Source organism: Argiope bruennichi, chromosome 8 (genome assembly GCF_947563725.1).
Source record: "Argiope bruennichi chromosome 8, qqArgBrue1.1, whole genome shotgun sequence".
NCBI classification, from domain to species: Eukaryota; Metazoa; Arthropoda; class Arachnida; order Araneae; family Araneidae; genus Argiope; species Argiope bruennichi.
The window spans coordinates 30,340,230-30,363,703 of NC_079158.1; the positions used below are offsets into that span (position 1 = coordinate 30,340,230).

Genomic DNA, 23,474 nt, shown 5'->3' on the forward strand with positions numbered 1-23,474 from the left:
TTTCTGTTAATATTGACAATTCTACGCACACGTTGTTGATCTCAGCCATTAAGTCAGGCAGTCGGTCACTTCGCTATCCATGATGATGGGGGAGGGGGGCTGTGCCTGAAATTAGATATTCTCTGCCCACTCTTGACACTGTGGACCTCGGAATATTGAAATCTCAAACGATTTCTGAAATAGAATGCCCCATGTGTTTAGCTCCAACTACCATTCTGCTTTCAAACTCTGTTAATTCCTGTCATGTGCCAGAATCACATCAGAAACTTTTGCATCTAAATCATTTAAATACAAATAAAATTCCTGCTAATGCACCGTCCATTTATATATTTTGTACGCGATACTACAGCTATCTGTATATTTGAGTATTGTCATCCCATAATTTTTGTCACTTCAATGTATAATCTTTGCGAAATACAAATTCTAGCAGGTAGCGATAAGGGAACATTTGTCTTCAGTATCACTTGATCAAAATGCATAATTCTGGATATAAAATTAGCATATAAACCATTAATTCATAATTTTGTCATATCAGATAATTGATTTTGACTAGATGCGATGTAATTTGATATTTAATTTTTGTAAAATAGTAAAATTCTTTGGAAACATATAAATCTAGCAAACAGATTTCAACACCTTCAACGGATGTACATATGTGGTCTAAAAAAGGCACCGCCATGTTGCATAATTACTTAAACCATTACCACTTCTTTATATTCAATGGAATTGGTGTCGGATTTTTTATTTCTATCATGTGGGGGAGGATTTTAAAAACCCTTCCACCAGAACAAAATTACAACTTATGTGATCATTAGAGAATGTGAAAACTCCTTAGCTGTTCTTTAATTTGAAATCACCTATTCAATTTCAAATTCTCCTAACATATTAACAGTCCAATACCTATTGTCTTACCCAATATATATTTTATAAGGCTAGAAAATAAAAGCTAAATTAAAAAGCAGCTAAAATAAGAAAAGCTGAAATACTTTTTCAATCATCTAAAATTCAGCTATATTTATCAGCTTTTATTAAAGAAATATTGGTAAGCCTACAATAATTGATTAAAATGATTAATTGAATGATTAGCAATTCATAAAATGACAGTTATTGTAATTTTGCAATAACAGTTAATAAAATAATTCATAATTAACTCCCAAATGATTTATTGTATTTCCTGAAATATATATAGGATAAAAAAACAGCTAATTACTTTTCATGCGAAATTAAATTTCCAAATTGTCTGTTAAAAACATTTGCTATTGAAGGATATGTGCTCTATATTATTTTTATTTATCTGTTAAAACCACTTCATTAGAAAAATATGATTACATTACTTTTAATATAATGGTGTTATTAATAAATTAATCTTGAGTTATAATTATTACAAATAGAAATTTAGGAAAATAATAAATAGCAGGCTTAATTTTTACCTCTTTGGCGATTTTCTTGACGTTCTCCAGTTTATTTTTGCTCTTCTCCAGTCCCTTCTTGTATTGTTCCTTGACCCATTCTCCGAACTTGGTGAATCTGTTCTTAATCTCGACTCCAAAATCCTTGAAGAAGTCACGAATTTGCTCAAAGACATCGTTGTTGGACGTATTGTGCACGCCAATCATACCATCGATAAACTTCTTGAAAAATTCGCGAATCTTTTCAAGGCTTTCTTTTCCGTACTCCTTGATCAGCTGTGTCAGAGCTTTAGTCATCTATATACAAGAAGTGCTTTAAGTAAACACTAGTTTGAGTGACTTGGTAACTTAGTTTTCAATGTAATTATATAATAAGTTGCATAAGTTTCATAAAACGCAATACAATTTATTTAATGGAAAAGAGATAGTGGCTGTTGGTTCGCCCCATGGCATTCCATGCTTTCGTTCTAAGTTTGCACATAGAGAGATTGCGAAGCTTCTGCGAACTTCTTAGATTCAATTCAATTTAAATGGAAAGAAAAGAAATTTCGAAGATTTTTGAAAATAATTGTTTGACAATTAGGAATTTTCGCATTCTATATGAATTAACTGATAATTTGTCCAATAACATGAAACTGAGAACTATTAGAGATGGAATTTCCTTATTATTGAGGCTTAAGTATTAAAGGTCATTTTATAGTTTTATAGGCGGTGTCAGTTGAGAAAAATTACAAAATAAATCCAACTTAAAGCGCTTCAGGCATGAATGGAAAAAATCATTATCACCAATCGGGTTATTAACCATTATGTTATTGTGCTGGCTGTAGAGTTCGAAATCTGTTTACAGATCTTCATCTTCTACCTAATATAAAAGTAAAAGGAGATCATCTAAATTTGGATAGGTGGTAGTGCATTCGAATAAAGCCTTTGTAACATTCAAAGCACCGCAAGTAGTCAAATAAGCATTTTCCAATGGCAGTTTCAATGTATGTTTAATATTAATATAGAGTTAAAGTGAAACTGCTTTAATTAGGTGAAAAGACAACAATTGTTTACAGGTTAGAAAATAACATATAGCAAGCCACTATTACGGAAATTCTCAAATATTGTGAAAGTAAGAGAAAGGAGAGCCCCTGACTTGAAACTTCTATCTATTAAGAATTTATGATTATTAAATAATTTTGATTATACAAAATCACTTATACTTTTATGCATTCTAAAAGAGTACACATAATTTTCGATATTTTAAAATTGTTTACTGAATGTTCTTGGGCCCTATTTATATTACATCCTCATCTTTAATACCTTATAATAAATACCTCATGATATTTCTCCTTAATATCATTATTTCAGAAACTTTCAAAGAATTAGCGAGAAATATTTATTTATCAGCAGTGGCGTTTGTTTGAGACATTCGTTATTGATTAAAAATAATGTTATTCATTTTATACATACATATATCGGACAATTTTAATCGACGAACCCTTTTTTCTTGTTTAAAATAATGCTGTAGCATTTACTTAATATGACTAATAGCCCTGCAGGACTGCATAATAGACTTAAACATTATTCTCGCAAAATATAATTTCATTCTTCTAACCTTTTTTCAACAAAAAAAAAATGTATGCTTAGCTTTAAAGTTTAAGTATTAACAACTGGTCCACAATTAGTGTAATGATCCGGAATATAGCAACAAATTGAAGTTGGTAAAATATAATAGAATAAATTAGGATTTATACAGCTATAGAGTCTATTTCATTTTTAGATATTGTTAACATATTAAATATTTTTATTGTTAATATAATTGATAATGTTAAATATATTCAAAATTTATCGTTATACCAGCCTTAATTGTTATTAATTTCATGCTTAAATTAGATTCAAGTTGCAACAATGTACTATACTTTTTACTGTATTTGTTTTTAATTAATAGCTGCACTGTGATCTGCATTTTCTTATTGGTAGGAGATGTTTAAACGCATTAAAAAGCTTAGCAAAATTCTTGGAAATGTACATTAATCTTTCCCACAGTAACTCCAGCGGAGAACAAATTAATGAACATAATTGTATTAATATAAATATAACAGTATAACAATCACCATGGGTCACCACACGTTTTGTTATCTATAGTGATGCAATCCTTTGTCTTTACCTTTTGCCTTAAAGAATGAGGTTTGTGTGGCACTTTTCAAGCAAGTGGACCATGATTAAAAATTATTTTCTTCTCTTTAACAATACGATTACTTGTGTTGGAAATTTAAAGTTATTTATTTAGAAGGTGAAATGCTGGAGAGTTACCACTGTAAGAAAGACTAGACAGAATAGATTTACATTAACAATGCTTAAAAATTCCTATAAGGTTTATTTCAAAACCCACGAAATACTTTTCTTTTCAACAAATATGGCGTCTTTTGAATATTCAGATATCAATTTATGGTTTTATTGGCATGGACTTACTTCTTCATTCTCTCCGAAGTGTTTTGTAACAAATGCCTTTATCTTTTCCGGGTCGTATTCCTCATTGATCTAAAAAATAAGATAATATGAATTAAAATTCATTACAATATAAGAATCTCTATAAGACTTTTTGTTCTCCTTCTCTCTAGAGAAACTCTTCTTCGGTTTAAAGTTAATTATTTAGCCATAATAAAGTAAAATATAAGTGAATTATAAGTAAAGTAAGATATAAGTAAGCAATAAATAAGTTATAAGTAAAGTAAGATGTAAGTAAGCTATAAGTAAGTTATAATTTATAAGTAAAGTAATATATAAATAAGCAATAAATATAGTAAGATTTAAGTAAGTTATAAGTAAAGATATAAGTAAGCAATAAGTAAAGTAAGCTATAAGTAGACTATAAGTAAAGTAAGCTATAAGTATAGTAAGAAATAAGTAGGTTATAAGTAAAATAAGATATAAGTAAAATTCTAGATAATCTATTAGAAGTTTTATATCATTTGCTCTGTAACAAAAGTATTCAAAACAATAAATTTTACATGATGAAATAAGTGTTAGAAGTGCGCTAACTTCATTCATGAAATGACTTTTACCATCTAAAATAATCAGATTGTGTTTAGATGGAAATAAGCATTTAAAATAATAAGATTTTACCAGTTGCTTGAAATCCTGGATCATACCAGCCACATCATCGGCAGTGTTTCTTTTGCTCACACCAAGCCTGTCCTTGAGCTTCTTCCAGTAGTCTTTCACCTTCTCCTTGAGCTGCTCCAAGTACTCGTTTCCAAAGTCGCCGAGGTCGATGTTGAACTCCTTCAGCTTCTTTCGGATCTTCTCCAACTGCAAGACATGAAGTCAGTTGCAATACAGGCATGAAATAAGAAGCATTCCTCAAAACATCAGTCATTATCGTTTTATTTGGAAACTCATACACTAAAAAGATTTTAAAAGGATAATTTACGGATGTAAATACAAAAATTTGCACTAGGCAAATTTCTACATATATGTGAATGGACTATTTCCTTTTGGTTAATCATTCTTATGATCACATAAAAGTAGTCCAGTAATGAAATTTGTATTTCTCACGAAGGCAAACAGTATTTTCGATAGAATTTAGAGATAGAACCACTCCTCAATAGATGTTAGATAGAACCACTCCTCAATAGATGTTAGATAGAACCACTCACTCAATAGAAATTAGATAGAACCACTGACACTAGTGGAAAAAGGAAGCATTATTTGCCACTTTTAGTGAAGAAAAAAGTCACTGTAGCAGCATATGAATCGTATACTAACGCATATATTAGTAAATAAATGTTCATAGTACTTTCTTTCTAAAAAGAAGCTCACATTGGCACGCATATTGGTATTGAAGCTTTCTTTTGAATTTTTCAGGATGAATGCTAATCATATCCGTGACAACGAGGATTTTCAAAACCAGATTTTCGAAAGTGTTCTCCATTCCCCATTTTGAAGTTTGTCCATATGTTTCCTTGTTCATATTTAGGAAGAGTGATCTTTAAACCTTAGGTTATCTACTGAGATTGCCTTGAATTTAAAAAGTATTATGACATTGGAAAATATGTTGGGTGATATGTATAAATTGCATATTATTTTGTATGGTAATCAAGAACACGTTAAATTAATATTTGGCGATAGACGCTCCTTCAGGCAAAAATTAGAGTTACTAGCATTTTAACTGTTGCATGAATTTAATTTCTTTTTACGGTAATAAGCATCGATTCCGGGGTTGATGCGAATTATACATTTGTGACTCTATCCTAAGTTTGCTGGCAGATATCGTTCAATATGAATTGTGACATCATCTCTTTTTTTCATGTTTCTATCGTTTGCGGTAATCTTGTTTCTAGACTCAGAAAAGGTAAGTTTTTTTTTCTACATTATTAAGTATCAATTTTCATATTTTGAATAATTGTATCTTGTATATATATATATATATAATATATATATATATTTCGATTTTTTGACTTCGTTTTATTTCATCCTGGGGGGGGGGCACGCATTATCTACAAGTAGAAGTGACGAGCACACACACAACACAGAATGACACAGAGCGAAATGAGGGAAAGCTCATGAAAATTTTATCCCTGTGAATATATACTGTGAGATTTTAATAGGGATTTCTGACACATGTCTATCACAAGCAAGGAGGGAAACACAGGAATCTTTTAGTGGAATTTGTTTATATCAGCAATATTTTATCCCTTCACTCGGAGTGTGCGAACATGTTGGTCTTTAGCCGATTCAGTAATTTTGCAAAGCTTCTGTTGAATTATTTAGATAGAGAAAGTAGAATGGGATCAGGAAATAAGAGAATATTTTAGTATGAAGTTAATTTGAGCTAAATTGAGATAAAATTATAAAATTAATTAAGTTTAAATTAGATTTTAAAATATAATTTTATGTATATACCTTCGTAAAAATTAGCAGTATGATCATTCTCATCCTCAAACCTCATGTCGTAAGGAATCCAAAACCCCTCTATACCTCTATACAATACCCACCTCTCTAGGCAATTAGATTGAATTAAAATATTAAGCCACAAAAACAAAGTACAGAAGATTTCTTGAACAAGCAAGTTACATCGATGGTATCCCACTTGCGAAGTTTCGTTTATTCAGCATATAAACCTGAAATTTGTACATGCATCAATAAAAGTATGAACATTGTGTTCTTACCGTCTCCAAACCTTCCTTCAGGCTTTTGCCTTGGTCTATGGCATCTTTCACTTTCTTCACTACTTCCTGGAATTTGTCCTTCAGCTTCTGAATAAGGTCGTCTTTGTTTCTGAAAAAAATCAATTAGTTAATATCAGCTGTGAGATTACGGTTATTAAATACATTCGCGTATATGGAAAAAGAAAATAAATCCACTTTCAAAGAAAGAATTGAATGAAATATCAAATTTTATAATCTAGTGTGCTTAAAAAAACCTGTTTTCAAGTGACATTTACATTGCAGACATAATTTATGATGATGTAAGGTTTTTTAAGCTAAGACTACCGGTCTAAATTGGGAATAGGTGTATGAATTTTGGAAAAAATAAAACACTGACGATAAATATTCTTCCACTTTATTTGACAATATACTTGTATATTTCAAACAACTCATTTATACTTGTACATTTCAAACAACTCATTTGTACTTGTATATTTCAAACAACTCATTTGTACTTGTATATTTCAAACAACTCATTTGTACTTGCATATTTCAAACAATTCATTTATACTTGTATATTTCAAATGACTCATTTATACTTGTATATTTCAAATGACTCATTTATACTTGTATATTTCAAACACTAATTTTTACTTGTATATTTCAAACGCTAATTTATACTTGTATATTCCAAACATTAATTTATACTTGTATATTTAAAACAATTCATTTATACTTGTATATTTCAAATAACTGTCTTGTTCTGAAACATTTCATTCAAATTTTGCAAATTTGTTATTTCACTTATTTTTCTTTTTTGTAAATAATTTCTTGAGCATCTTATATTCCATTTAAATAAACAATTATGATCTTGAGAAAGATTGTTCCTAACTTTGTTCCTAACTAAAGTTCCTAACTTTGATGTCTGAACTGCTGCGCAGTCAAAATAATAAAAGTATAAAATAGTTTCTAAAAACTATAAAAATTCCTAATTGGTTTTGACGTCAGATCTTTTTTAAAAAAATTTCCTAAAATATTAGCCGACATTCATCTATGAATTATGATATAAATAAATGAATGAGTTTTCGTTAATGAATTGTAATAGTTATTATTTTCTTATTTTTAAATATATGCTGTACGGATAGAATTCTTAAAAAATCCAATAATCCAATAATCAATCCAATAATCCAATAATAATCCAATCCAATAATCAATATTTTCTCAGATATACCGATAGCATTTTGGACATGTTTTTGTAGACTGATTGAACTAAAATTTGACACATAATATTTACATAGTCACTTACCAAATTTCATTTAAGTAAGTCATTGCATTTTTGAGTTTTCAAATTTACATCCATGGGAAAGTACAAACTGACAGACGATCATCTTATTAGTTGATTTGGTTCTAAGTTTGATAAAGGTGATGCCATCACGTTAGAAGCTAAATATTTATATCAGTTTTTATCTGTCTAGTTCTTAATGTTTTTGCAGTAACAATGTTCATTTGCTCTCAGACTCCCTTCATACAAACCTCGTATGAAAGGATTTTATTCAAAATTTGAGTTAAATATAATAATTTGATGTAAATACTACCTACCAAATTTCATTCGTCGAGCTCAAAGCTTTTATTTCTAATTATTCTATTTACAGACTGACAGACAGACGCAATTACAACAGTGTGTTTTTGGAACTCAAGGAGGTCTGAAATGTGGAGATTCTTCAATGATTCTTGGTCAAGGTAGAAATTAGCTAGGAATCTTAATTTTTTTCCCTCAAACATTATTATTTTATGGTGGACATGTTGATTTTAAAATGCTGATATACAATACCGTCATGAAAATGAAGGTCATAATAATATAGATGCTCCAAATGCTTGTTTTATGAATTGCCGTGAATATAAAATTGCCATGCGTATAATGTATGACCATTTGAATAAAATGCTTTGGTGGGCTTTTTTCCATTGTCATATTGTTGCTAATATAATAAGAAAAACGGATATTTTCACATCAGCATTGAAACAAAATTGTTTGAAATATGGAATTTTTTAAGATATATTTTCTTTTCTGCTGTCCGTGATAAAAATACAAAACCTGGACTTAATTTTTATAATTAAATTTATAGAAAATTAAAACTTTTATTTATAAAATAAGAATGAATAATAGAAAAATAAATAAAGAAGAAAAAGATTGCTTACTCTTCAGCGAAAAAATCAAGATCGTCTGCTAACTCTCCGAAGCCATCGACTATATAATGAAAAATATGTAATTGTATTAGAGTATAAACGGTTTTAAATATGAAAAAATCTTGATAACATTTAAAAACTATTTTTGATTTCAAATAAATATTAAAACAGCGGTTTATTTTTATTTCTTGTCATCATTGTTTTTAAATCATATGTATAAATGTTTCTAGTAAAAAAATAATTTAATAAAATTATTTTTACCGATGCACTTTTATTAATGTATAATACATGTATTTGTATTATAGAATAAATATATTATTTTATTTTTATATTCTTTTAAAATTTTAATCAATAAATTATTATTTTAAATACAATTCATTCTATTCATTTCTAATTCATACTTGTACGAAATCGTGTTTCAACTATTCATTTAACTACGAAAGTAACTAATTCATTAAATGATAAATTATTTAACTAATTAAGTAATTGATTCATAAATCTATTAAACAATTAAGTTCTGAAAATATCAAAATAGAGTATCTTCATTGTAATGATACTAGTATAAAAAATAACAACACTCTAACAAATTAGGATATGAGGCAAACAAAGATTTTGAATTCCAAATTTGCAGGTATGAAACAATTCCAATAAATAAGAGTGCATAAAAATGCATTCTAATATCTTGAAAACAAAATCATAACTATAAAATATATGCAAAACTTCAAGCTTAAAAATGATTTTAATTGTTAAATATATGCATTTCAAAATATGTTTGTAGCAACATGCTACACAAGCGTATCAAGCAGTTACGAAACAGAACCAACCAATAAATAAAATAAAAGTGCTGATCACACCACCCGACTTTGCTTCTACTATGGATTGCCGATGACATGAATACTTTCAAACGCCACAAGTCGAATATGTATTAAATATCAACTGCGGAAAGTAATAGAAGGTCTCTCAGACTCCCTTCATACAAACCTCGTATGAAAGGATTTTATTCAAAATTTGAGTTAAATATAATAATTTGATGTAAATACTACCTACCAAATTTCATTCGAAATATTCGAAGAATGAATATTTTCTGACAAGATGCATGGCAGATTCCAGAACTACTAGATGACTGAAACCAATATTTCAATGAAACTGCCCACAGAAACTATTTGACTTTGATTATACAGGATTTATTGGTGGAATTACCTATGGCAATTTTAAGAACAAAAAATTTTATTGAAAATATTTAGAACGAAATTCCTTTTACTTAAAAAAAAAATTAAATATATTTCATTAATCTTATTTTTCCTTTAGGCTATTTCAGTTTTTTAAAATGATTTTATTCAAATCTTAACTGAATGGTCTTTATTGAGTTTTATTTTTAGCTACGTGCATGGAGGAACAAGACCCTGTCTGTTTTCAAAACCAAAAGTAGTAACCAACCAAATAACCATCCATTAAACATTAGAACATGAATGTAACTGCAGAATGACAGAATGTTGCTTCATTATAGCAGTGGACTCAACATATGATAATGGGCAAGTTGGAAGCATCTCATCATGCGGCGGGCATGATCACTCTCTCATTCTTTGGACTTTTTCTTTTTCTTACATTCTTGGACTTTTTAATGTGAAATATATGAAGAGAATCATCTTGATTAGGTTGAGAATCCCATCGACAAAATTTCTGCAGCCGCCATACTGATCAGTGCTACATTTATAAAATCCTTTTATGTTATGTGTTGGATACTTATAAAAGCAAGTCTTGGAACATGTTGAAGCGCCTTCGAATTTCAATTCTGGTTAACATTTCAAAATGCAGGTAAGCATTTTATGTATCAGTAATTTTAAATACTTATTTTCTCTCGTTACATACCTGAAATGCTATTTTGATCAAAAATTCGATTATGTTTTATGATGACCCCCGGGGGGCACATCGAAAAGAGGATGATGAAATGCTTTCGGTGGTTGGATCTCACCACCCTGGAGGGTACACAAAAAGGTGGGGGGTCTGTCTCCTCCCATCTATAAAGAGACCTACTTCCTTCTGGGAAGGTTGTACCGAGGCCGGTGATGGCCCTTAAGACTCAACCGCCGTTCCCGCCAGTGTTACTGTTGCGGCGTTCCAGTTATTTAATTTTCTTTATGCGTGTGCCTTCAAGCGGGTTGGAGAGTCAGTGATATGACATATGACTTAAGTTTTATGATTCTGCAATATTTTAATCATCATATATATTAATCAAAAAATTATAAGGTATGGAATGTTAGACGTAGCTTCTAAGCATACTGGATATCTTTTCTTTTTATTAACATCTGCAACTGCTATACATGTCAGTATTGTAGTTATTCAATCCTATTATGTTATATGTTGGAGATTTACAAAAGCAAGTCAGGAAACGAAGCGCCATCGAATCTCGATTCTGAGTAATGTTTCAAAATGTATGTGAACTTTTTATGTATCGGAAATTTTAAATACTTAATGCTCTCACTAGATCCCTAAAATACTCTAAAATTTTGCTTATATTTATGACTCCATAATATTTTAAGTATATATATTATTCAAAAAATTATAGGATGTAGAATCCTAAACAGTAGCTTCTAAACATACTGGGCATCTTCTATTTTTATTAAAGTTTATTTCTTTGATATAAAAATGAAAATCTTTTAATCGGATTTTACCCACCTTGGTCGAGTTCGTAAAGAGGACTGGCCGCCGCCAGAGCAAAGCCCGCAAGAAACAAGACCAGAAGCACCCTCATAGCACTACAAGGATAAACAATTAACAAGAGAGTCAGTTGTATTTAAAAAATAGTAATTGGAACATTTGCTATTAGGAGAGTTTCGACTACAAAACTGAAATTTTATAAAAAGGAGAGCTATCAAATAAAAATGAAGTAATAGACATAAAGTTTAAAAAAATTAATGACTTAAATATAACAATTTGATGTCCTATTTAAAAGAATATGAATTTTATTATATTGTAGAATATTAATAAATTTGAAAATATACTTATTACAGTTTTATTGAAAGAATTTGTATAAAATACATTATTAATAGTTATTATAAAGCAATTCATTTAGATAAATACTTTTATAATTAATCTGATTTCTTTGATTTAGAGAACTAACTTTTTTAACCTTTTAAAGGGCCATTTTTTTCTAATCATATTATGCTAAAATATTTTAGGCTTGAAATTAGAATAAGAAAAGGGTTTATTTAACTTATTAGATAAATTTAATTTGATTAATTAATTAATTAATAATTAAGTAAATCAAGACACATCATTTTGTGTGAGATAAAGAACTGAAGCATCTAAGCTTTTGTCTTTCTAAAAAAATTTGTCAGAACTTATGCCAACCTACATAATTTCATACAAAGATTGATAAATTTGGTGGGAAGCATACTTCCCACGGCCTTAGAAAGGGTTAAGTGAAAAAAAAGATTATTGTGAATATTCTTTATTATAAATGTTAAATTATTACTTTTGTTAACCTATTTTTAATTAGTTATGTATATTATTAATAAGGAATTTATGCGTATGAAAATTGATAATATTATATCTTACAAAAAAATGAGCATCATAAAATCATTAGCAAATATCATTGAAAATTTAAAAAATATTTAATACATAAAACATATTCGTCTTCTTTATATGTGTATTAGTGTATCATTGCATACAGGAGCAAAAAAGAAACCATATATTTTATACATAAAACTGATTCTTTGCTAATTTTTATGTAAAGCATCAAACGCATAGACATTTAATTGCGAGCATATGCTAAAGTAGAGTAAATAAGTCATAGAGTATTTGATAAACAAATCCTCTATGTATGTATTTCTTTTTATATACAAGATGCTTCTGATAACATTTTATACATCAGATATCTCTTTGCATATCAGATAAGTTTCTTTTTACAATCGTTGTGTTTTGTTTTTTAAGTATTCTTTGAAACGGTAATTTTTTAAATAAGTTTTCTTTTCATTTTCGCAGGCTTCCTTTATGATATTGATAAAAAACATTTGGTCCTAAGAAGTGAATAGTTAAATTATTATTTAATAAAATTTTATTATTATTTTATAATTTTCAAAAGTTTCTCTTTAAAGTATGCAAATGCTAAATTAATGAAAATTCTATTTTATAGCTTCAAATCATATATTCTATGTTTAAACTTTTGAACTTTTAACAAATATATATATATATATATATATATATATATATATATATATATATATATATATATATATATATATATATACCGATGCATATAAAATAGGATTAAAAGCATATAAGTAGCAAAAAGAGTTTAAACGAAAAATTTAACTTAGAACAAACAGAAAGTTTTTACTTACATTCTGAAGAGCTAAATCTCTTTGAAGTGAAATCTCGTGAGAAAGGACTTAATTTTTTATAAGTCACTACAAAAATACTGATATGGCGTTATCTACCCCAAAATGAGCGTCACAGAAATGGAGAAGTTCCTAAATTCCCTAGACAGATGACACTTTTCTCATGAAATATCTTTTCTCAGATGCTTAATATTCAAAACTCAAAGCTAAATTTAAAAAGTGTCCTTCAAAAAATGTCGCGTTTTATCTTCTAAATTATCAGAAAAGTACAGAAAAGTGTTCCATTTCGAAAGATGGATGTTTTTAAGGAACATCGTTAAGCTTTTCGGTAAGAAAAAAGACATCTTGAGTTTCATATAAAATAAAAGAGGATAAAATGTGACTTGCTATCCAAGACCGTTGCAGTACTTGACAGCCTTTACAGGCATACATTTGAAGTAAATATAGAATGTCTCTTTATGTTTTAAAGATGTGAAAGGAAATGTGGGAAATTAAATGGCTTTCGTTTTGAATATAGAGTTTTATTAGACAAAATATCGAAAATTGTGCTCCTATCCAATATATTAAAAACTTGTTTATGATTTCTTTTAATTGAAAATAATGACACATGCTGTAGCTTTTCTTCTGCTACTAATTATGCAAAAAAAAAAAATCATTTTCAAATCTTTTCATATTTTTTTTTAATCTTTATTTTTTTTCCTTCAAAAATATCAATTAAAGTATTTTGACATGATTTACAAAATAAAAAATAGATGTATAAATTCGTTTAAATATCTTTAGTCTAGTTAGAAATAAAATTACTTTCAAAACTAAATATTCATTCAAATATGAAAAAATTTCAAAAATTCTTTTATTCTGAATTTAAATTCAATTAAATTGAAGTAGAATTTAAGTAAATGTTATGTGTTTCCTCCCTTAAGTGATAATGTCACTTAGAAATATTCTCCAAAAGAAAATGTTTCGACAATAGAACGCATATATGAAGCAAAAACAATATTTTTTCGATATTATAAATATTCTTTAGATAACTATCAGATAACTGTCCTTTATTACTTCAGGCTTGCGAACCAGAAAAGAAAGAAAACATACGAAATAAAAGAAAATAAGTTTCACTAAAGATAATTTGTATATATGAAATATTCTTATTGCATTTTGGGAAATTTTTCCCCATTTAGAATTTTATTATTGTGTGTTTTTAAAAAAATGAAACATAAATTCCACAGCAAGCGTTATTTAATATACATCTCCCTAGATGGCGCCATGATAGATATTTTTTTATATATCTGAAAATTTAAAAAATTACATGCTTAATAATACTAATTTCATGTTTCAAAATGTTTCCTTCATTTTTAATAATTTTTTTAATGTAACATACATTTTGTAAAAAATTTTAATGTTATGATGAAATTCAAACAGATCCTCAAATTATTCAATCGCTTGCTTTTACCAATTTTAAAATTAAGATTTTCAAAAAATATTAATATTTTACTTTATACATTAATTTCAAAATAGGATTTTCATTTCTACTTTTATTTTATAGTATCATACATACAATTTAATTTGCAAGCACTATAAATTGTTAAATTCATATTCTTCGATCTTACCAATTAACAAGATGAAAACTTTCTTTAAAAAAATATATATATTCCACATTAATATTTAGTAGCCTAAAAAGCTAATAATTTGAGCGAACAAGCTGGTCAACAATGGCGGCTAGTTTTAATGAATGATGTTAGATTTTTACAAATATCATTAAATGTTCATTGTTATAAACCCCATTAATTTTAAAAAATATTTTTATAATATATACCTACATAAACAGAAAAAAAAAGAAGAAGAAGAAAATCAGATTTAAAATTCAAACCTGTCTGGATTTCATGGAGTTGGGAACTTAACAAATCTGCGACCTTTACACAATCAAGAATTTTGGCGACGTATTTAAATTTAAATGAAATTCCTAAAATGACTTTAAATATTATAAGTACCCTTTACAGAATTTTTCAAATTTTATTTGATACTATCAAAAATGAAAGTTGAAAAATTTATTTGCTACATCACTGATAATTATTATGAATCAGGTAATTTACACCGTAATGTAACAGATACAATGACCTTCCACAAATTCAAATGATGAAAACAAAATTATAATCATGAAAGCACCTCTATGTATGGTGACGATGCTTTCAAATATACTCGGTAAATAGTTACTTAACAGTGAATGGACAGAGATATTTATACATTGTAATACTACTGATATAACTAAATACCCATATAACTGAACTACTGAAATAACTGAATAACTGCAGGTTAATGTAGGCATAATGTTTGAAATCCTCACATTTTAAATGCGCTAAATATGACATGAAGTAATGATGGTGGTATTGCATTCAAAATCTGCCAGAAATACTGTCAAGAAACATTCGGTGATAAAGAAAAAAATTACCGGACATGGAAGGAAAAAAAACTAGTATCGAAATCTCCTGAGTACAATTAATTGGACAACGTTATGGAGCTAAATCATTATTCCTTCACTTTGTGTTCAATGATGCTCTGCAAATTTCAAGCTAAATACGATGTATCTTTGGATTATTACTTGTCAGACTGAGTAGTGTTTGGATGCAGTAAATTAATTATGCTGATTGTCGGTAAAATCACGAAGAAATACCAAACAAACATCCAGATAATATATTCAGAATTTATGTAGAAGGTAAATTCACTAGCAATAGAGTCCTATCAACGTTTCCTGTCATGTCTAATGACTAGTTTCAAGAGCAAAATAACAAGAAACTTAAAGGGGGGAGAAGCACTAAGTAATGAAATTGCTCTTTTAAAATATCAGAATTTAAGAAAACTTCTTTCATTGGATCCATGAAAGAGCAGCGAATGCTCGTAGATCATGAAGATTCTCGGTTATTTAAACATGGATTTAAAAATCAAATTACTCAAATATGAAATATTATAAGCGAAGAAGGAAATCCCTTTGAAGGATATCATTTAGTTTCTACTTAACTCCCCCCTCCCCCCCACACACACACTAATTTGAAGAAAAAATGCCCATATCTACAATGTTTTGTAAAGATAAAGGCAAAAATAGATGCATTGTGCTGGGATTTCTGCACTTTTTGCAAAATGTATATGCCTTCTCAAAATCAAGGGATAAATATCAAAAAAAATTTCTTACTCATGATAATCAGATTTTTCTATCTCCCATGAATATTTGAAATAATGAAATATATGATTTTATTAGAATATTTGACTATAATGAAAATTTGAAAAATCTCAATAATAATGATAGTGTTAACAATTAAAAAGCATCTAATAAGAAAGTAAAAAGAAATACATGAGAGGGTATTAACATTATATTTGTAAATATACTGACTACTGAATAATTTCCATTATACTGAGTGGCGGAGTAAAAATTCACTTACTAACTCCAAAGAAAAAGAAGAAAAAAAAACCTTTATAGGTTATTAGAATGGAATATTAAAGCCATCCCTTAATAGCCAGCATGTGAAAAGATTTGTTGCTGTGCCTGATTGGTATAATTCCTCTCCTTGTTGTCGGATTATCAGCGATCAACAGGAACAGGTACTTGCATCTAAATAATGCTATTCACAAAAATCTCTTGAAATTAATTATTTCTTAAAAGAAAAAGAAAATTTAAAAAAAAAAAAAACAGATTTTTACGACCTATGAATTGGATTGATTTTGGCCTGGTAAAATAGCAAAGAAATTGAATGATAATCGTAAGTTCTCTGTTGTTTCCTGAAATAATAAAATTTACTGATATTTCATTCTATTACAAGATGTGATACTATTTTAGTATTTTGTAGTGTAGGAAAAAGAAGTGTCTGTAGAGTTTTGATTTTTCTGATATTAGCAATAGGTTTATAGGTTTAGGTTAGGGTATGCCCAGGAGGGAGGCATTTGGAAACATTGAGAGGGCCAATGTTCCCAAAACTGATGTTCAAGAAAGAACAGTTTTCATTATAAGCTGAAATAAATCAGTTTCCCAATATTTTATCGCCTTCTATCTAATAAAAGTATTATCTTTCTCTCCTTGAATAAAAATGTGGAACTTGGGTAAGATCATGAATCCATTGCAGTTATGAAATATTGATCTTTGGCGTGAATCTAACATTTTTGTTGAATCTACTGTGCGGTCTTTGCCTATTCTTTTGGCAAATAATTTATGGTATTTAACAATAGATGTATTGAAAATATAATTTGTGTTTTTCATATGTTGTTTCCAAATAATTGAAACTTAAATTTGGCACAAAGCTACAATTGTCGCCACAGATTTATTCCAATATATCATATATTTAATCAATTGAGTTTTTGAGCTATCGCGTTTACATGCTTGTGAAAATATAAGTCTGCTGAAAATCAGACCCTTGACAGATTTGGTTCCAAGCTGCATAGGTCACTAAGCTTTAAATGTTAAAAGTTAGATGCCAAATTTTATCCATCTAGCTTTCTTCTTTTTTGTTGTTATTGAGTTAACTTATATTTGGATAACCGAGCACTTTCTTCAATTAGATTTCACAGAAAATGTGATGAAAATTTATAAATTTAATATAAAACCATAAACCAGATTTCTAATCCGTCTAACTCAAAGTGATTTTAGTTAACTTTCTCGCAGGCAGACAGAGATACATAATTCCAAAAATGTGTATTTCAGATTCCAAGATATCTGAAACGTAGAGATGCGTCAAACTCTGGAGTTCGAATTTTTTTGGCGATTAAATACTTACATTATATTTCCTATTCTAGAAAGTAAAAATTAATTTTATAAAGCAGCCACTCCATTAAAATGAAAAATTTTTTGGCTATTTTTTCGCATTCGTTTCTTCTAGTGGAATGTATTCTAAATTTTATACTATAAACTTATAGAAAATACAGTTAAATTACTTCAAAAGGAAATCTTTTTAATTATGGATTTGTTTGTTGAATATTTATAATGCTAAAAATTAATGCCTTTTTTAATGCAAATATTTCGATATCAAATGTAATGATATAGCAAAAAGGCATTGACATATTTAACCAACTGTTTTGCCGAGTGCCATACGTGCATCGATTTATCGAATTTTGATAGTCGTAAGCAAAAAATAAATCATAACGATTATAATTCAATATTAAAATTACTTCGAATACATAGATAATTCAAGTATTCAATGGATTTCCATTTAAATCAAAATAAGAAATATTCCCAAAATAGAAGGTGTCATCTTATTAGATAGTAAAGAAAATAAAACAGTTAAGGGGTTAAGTAGAACTCATATCTGTCGACGCAAATGACAGATAAATTAAGATGCTAAGTTTGTAAACAATAAAGAAGGTACAGAAAATACTATACATTAAAAAAAAAAATAAGTAAAACAAGTAAGGGTAAAAGGAGAAAAAATATGAGATAAAAAGATCCCAATTTCTTTCAAGTTCCAGTTTGATGACTCATATCAGATAAATTAGGCTTTAAATCTTAGATTCTTGATTGTTTTTAATTCATAAAATCGTATAGATTCAAAGGGAAACAATTTAAGGCAAAAGGAAGAAATTTTTGTCATACGGAAATATTCTTTGATTTTCTCTTTTTTTTTTTTTTTTTTGCGTTTACTAGAACAATATGTAGTTAGAAATCAAATTCTAAAGGGAAATGTCTGTTGACATGCTTTAAACCTAAAATTGTAAGACTTATATAACATATATAAATGTAAAACTTATAAAGACTTCTATAATAAGTATGACTCTTTTATTAGAAAAATATTTGTTTTGAGTAAATGTATATGATTTGGAAAAATAATTTTACAAATTTTAAATATTTTTTTCATGAAATTAAAAAAATAAAATGTTGCAAATAACTATAGTATGAATTAAACAATATTTCAGTAGCATAAATCACATTATAATAATTCTCTAATAAAAGCAAACTTCCTCTTTACCAGTATATTTCCATGAAGCAAAAAAAAGTATTTTGATTACTATTCATTCAACAACTATCTTGGTATTTTCTAGTTAAATCTAAATCTTGGTAAGTTTCTAGTTTAAATCTAATTCTTGTACCATTATACGGTATTTTCTACAAATATTTATCTAAAAGAATTTCCAAACGCTCATTCTTTCTCTTTAGAACATTCATGTGAAGTTTATAAATGAAAATAAAAACATGTTGCCAAACGACTACACGATGCACTGTAGGGTTAAATATGTTTAATTTGAAGTTAGGACAAAGAAATTTTTCATTTTCATAATAAAAATTAACCAAATTCACAAATGAAAAATTATAGAAATTCAATAGACAAATAATAATAGAGAGATTTAAAAAGATATATCCAATAGATGCATGGGAAAATTAAAAATATTAAAACATGACAAACGAATGAAAAATTTCAGAGAAACAGTTTTAAATTATAATATTATTGCATGTGTGTAATGAAAATTGCATTACTGCACACTTATGCTGCGAAATAAAAGTGAAAGTGGAAACGAAATGTTAGTTTCAATATCTAAACTAAGCCATTTTTATCTTAACTAACAATGGGAAAAGGACATGAGATTTGATTAAGCAATTGAAATTAGGCTGAATTTAACAATAAACAATGAAAGAGCTGACTTTAAATTCTTGCGTATTTCAAATTAATCTCGACTAATAATACAGGAGTTTTACAATTTTTAGAACATAATCTATTTTTTAAAAGTTTAATTATGTAAAAACTGATCGATTTTTAAGTGTTCATTTTAGATAACTTTCATAAAAAAATTTTTATATCATCTTAAAATTCAAAAAATTATCTTTTCAATGCTAAATATTTAATTGCCGTACATTGTCTGCTCTAGATTTTATAAACTTTTTCAAATGTGTTTCACTATACAATATTCCCATTATTGCAAGTAAAACTCAAATCATTCCATTTCAATTATTAATATTCCATCCTCTTTCTTTTGGGGCCGCGGTGGCCTGGTGGTAAGGTCTCGGCTTCGGAACCGGAGGGTTTCCTGATTCCACCGAAGAACCGTCGTGTAAGGGGGTCAGTTGCACGTTAAATCCGTCATGACCAAACGTCCTCCCGCTAGTGTGGTGCGGTATGGAGAGGGGGGTGCCAGCTCAGGTGTCGTCCTCGTCATCTGACCGCGGTTCAAAATGACGAAGTCCGTCCCAAAATAGCCCTAGTGTTGCTTCAAACGGGACGTTAAGATATAACTAAACTAAACCATCCTCTTTCTTTTAGGAGTGTGTATGAGTGTTATGAAAATTCAGATTTTTCTTTCCATATTGAATAGATTATCATTTTAAGCATGCTTTTAATATTGATCACTCTGACAATTACAGCGAATGTTTAACCTCAGAAGTAAGTAATGATGAACATTTTTTAAAGTTGGATCATTTTTAAACATTTTTATTTTATCCCAACTTTAGCTTAATATTTTTCTTTCTTATTGAAGTACACTAAATACTTTTTATTAACCACTTAACTGTTTTGCCCGAGTGCCATACGTGCATCGATTTATCGAATTTTGATAGTTGCAAGCAAAAAAATAAGCCATTCATGATGATTATAATTCAATATTAAAATTACTTCAAATACATAGATAAGTCAAGTATGCAATGGATTTCTATTTGAATCAAAATAAGAAAATATTCCCAAAATAGAAGGTGTCATCTTATTAGATAGTAAAGAAAATGAAACAGTTAAGGGGTTAAACTAGGGAGCCGGTTTTTTTTTAAATATAATTATCTAATATGCTGAAGGCGTCCTTACATAGGGGTAGCGCATCTTCCCAGTGATCTGGTCATCCCGGGTTCAAATCCCGGTTCGGGCATGGTTGTTCTTCATCTGTGTTTCATCTGTGAGGTGTGTGAATGTGCGCCCCCTGTAAAAAGGGGTTGTGCAAGCGAATGTATGAATTTCATCTTCATATGCGCTACAAGTCAGACTTCTGCCTTTGGGTGCTCAGGGGTCTTTACCCTCAGAAGCTACTGCACCCCCTTTCCGTGGTAACGCGGATACGACTTCATCATCATCTAATATGCTATATAAATCATGCAATATATTCTATAGTATATAAACTGCAAGGTTAAAGATTCCTACTGTTTATTCTTATATATATATATATATGTTACCGTTAAAGCATATAATGCAGTTATTTCATAGAATACCTAGTTATTCCATGAAATAACTGATCATGTCCGTTAAAGTGTGTAATATGTTAGTAATTTGACTCTTTAACTAGTTATTCTATGAAATAACTAGGTATTCTATAAATTAACTAATGAGATACTGTTAAAGTGCAAAATAAACAATTTATCTAAAATGAAATTAAACTAATGATAGACAATTAAAATGAAAAAGAAGCAATTTATCTAATTTATGCAACGTATAAATGGTATTTATGGAAACGTACCATAAAATCATTTGTTACAACAAGGATTACTAAAATGGCACTTGGAATTACAAAGAACATTATTTCTAAAACAAAAACATTTTTTGTTGACACACTGGGTTTTACACGAACACTTTTTAAATCCCTGACCAGTACCTAAACTTTGAGCTGTAGTTCATAAATGCAGTAGGGGTGGAAGGTAAATGTATTTGTCGTGCGAGATATATGATATAGATTATTTTACACTTTAACGGGCTGCAGATTGTTATTCTATGAAATAACTGGTTAAACCATGAAATACAAGAGAGTTTTACACTTTAACGGACTCGGACAGTTATTTCATGGAATAACTAGGTATTCTATAAAATAACGGATTTCATACTTTAACGGTAACATATATATATATATTTCGAATGTACTTTGATTCCGCAAGAATGTTACTGGATTAGTTGACGTTTAATCATTCACATTTTAAAACTACTTCAAAGTTTTGGTAAAATTATAGGAAATTAAAGAAAAAAATATCTTTTTTTATTACATGTTTGATTTCATCGCATAATTCGTGATTGAATTATATATCATACACATAAATAATACCTTTTCATAACCATATTTATAAAATTTCAAAACTTACGGCCAGTGTGATAACCAGTATTTTCAGTATATATAAATAATAACATGGTTAATTTATATTTTAATCAGAATAACTTTTAACAAAATTTACATACCTTCGATTAAAATAAAAATGCAATCACATTTTAGAAAGGTGATAGTGTAATGTCATCCATTTTTTTTCCTCCTCTTTTTAGTTGTCCTTTTTGAATTTTCTATGTTTTGAGTATTACGCTTAAACATATAAGAAAGTTCGGATTCTCAAACAGATTTTAATTATTAATTTTATAACTTGAAAATTTTGATGAGGTTCGATTATGTGGCCTTCCTCTTACCATACTCTTAATCTGAAATTTCTGTTTCAATGGCTATAATTTACTCAAAGCTTCCAAAGCATGTTTTTGAAAGTTACGAGACATCAGTTCTTCACTTTTTACTTCCACGTATAGAAAGTAAAAAGTGAAAATGTATAGTAATTACATAACTTATTATTAACTTGACGATTACTATACTTAATGAAAGTATTATTATCGTCAAAAAAAACAAACGAACTTGAAATTTTGACAAATCTTCACATTTTAGATATCCCAGAATTCGAAAAACACATTTTTGAAAAATCATCGTCTCTCTGTCTGTGACGAAGATAAATTTGAGCTAGGCGGTTGGAAATTGGTATACGATCTGTCCAGCCTATTTCAGATTTCCGACAAATTTTGTGTGAAATTTGTTCTGAGAAAATCGTCTGCCCGGCTATTCAAAAATAGGTTAACACACTAATTACTAAATGAACAGATCTAGATAGATAAAATTCGGTATACAGATTTAACATCTGTAAAGTACACACCTATCAAAATTTGAGCCAAATCCAACTACTTGTTGACTATCTGTCGGTTTGTGACAGACGTGAGCAATGACGTAAATATATAAAATTTGGTATGGAAATTTATTACTACAATTGAAATTTTGGGCTAACTTTTTGTTTCATTCGGTTGAGAAAAACGTGTCTAAAACACAAATTCAATTTTTGGGTACTATTAACGCATGGCAGGGTTTTATCGCCGAAAATCTCGCCAAGGCTCACACGATAGATTTAGTAAAAATGCTGCAATCACTTCAAAAGTTAATATTTCGTAACTATTACACTTCAATGCCATGCAAGGCGTTCTCTGGTATGACAAGTTTGTTAGATAGTATGCGAGAAAGTTTTTGCGAGACTACTCTTGCTGGTTTCAAATGATGATACACTCTCACCTAATGTCTGATTTAATACTGTCACAGCTTTTTTTTTACCCATTTTTTTAAATGTAAATTCTAAGCAATCTAACTTTCAACTTACGCGAATGACAATTCTTGTTGAAATGCCGAGAACAAATTCGCGCATTTGCAATTTTAAAAGTATTTTTCCTGCTGCATTT

At 28.6% G+C, this 23,474-nt stretch overlaps 1 protein-coding gene across 2 annotated transcripts in view; it reads right to left on the reverse strand.

Annotated features, from left to right (window-relative positions):
- The window catches only part of LOC129981193 (uncharacterized), a 15,504-nt gene extending 2,305 nt beyond the window's left edge, over positions 1 to 13,199 (reverse strand). The window contains exons 1-7 of one of the 2 annotated variants that reach the window (XM_056091928.1): positions 13,072 to 13,192; positions 11,405 to 11,484; positions 8,741 to 8,789; positions 6,566 to 6,674; positions 4,521 to 4,706; positions 3,867 to 3,935; positions 1,431 to 1,706 (exon numbers count right to left, since the gene is read on the reverse strand). In XM_056091928.1, coding sequence (XP_055947903.1) covers positions 1,431 to 1,706; positions 3,867 to 3,935; positions 4,521 to 4,706; positions 6,566 to 6,674; positions 8,741 to 8,789; positions 11,405 to 11,480 — 765 coding nt within the window. In that variant the 5' untranslated portion in view covers positions 11,481 to 11,484; positions 13,072 to 13,192. Of the gene's footprint in view, positions 1 to 1,430; positions 1,707 to 3,866; positions 3,936 to 4,520; positions 4,707 to 6,565; positions 6,675 to 8,740; positions 8,790 to 11,404; positions 11,485 to 13,071 lie in introns of both variants that reach the window. The other variant, XM_056091929.1, reaches the window with a different exon arrangement.
- Between the last annotated feature and the right edge of the window lie 10,275 nt (positions 13,200 to 23,474).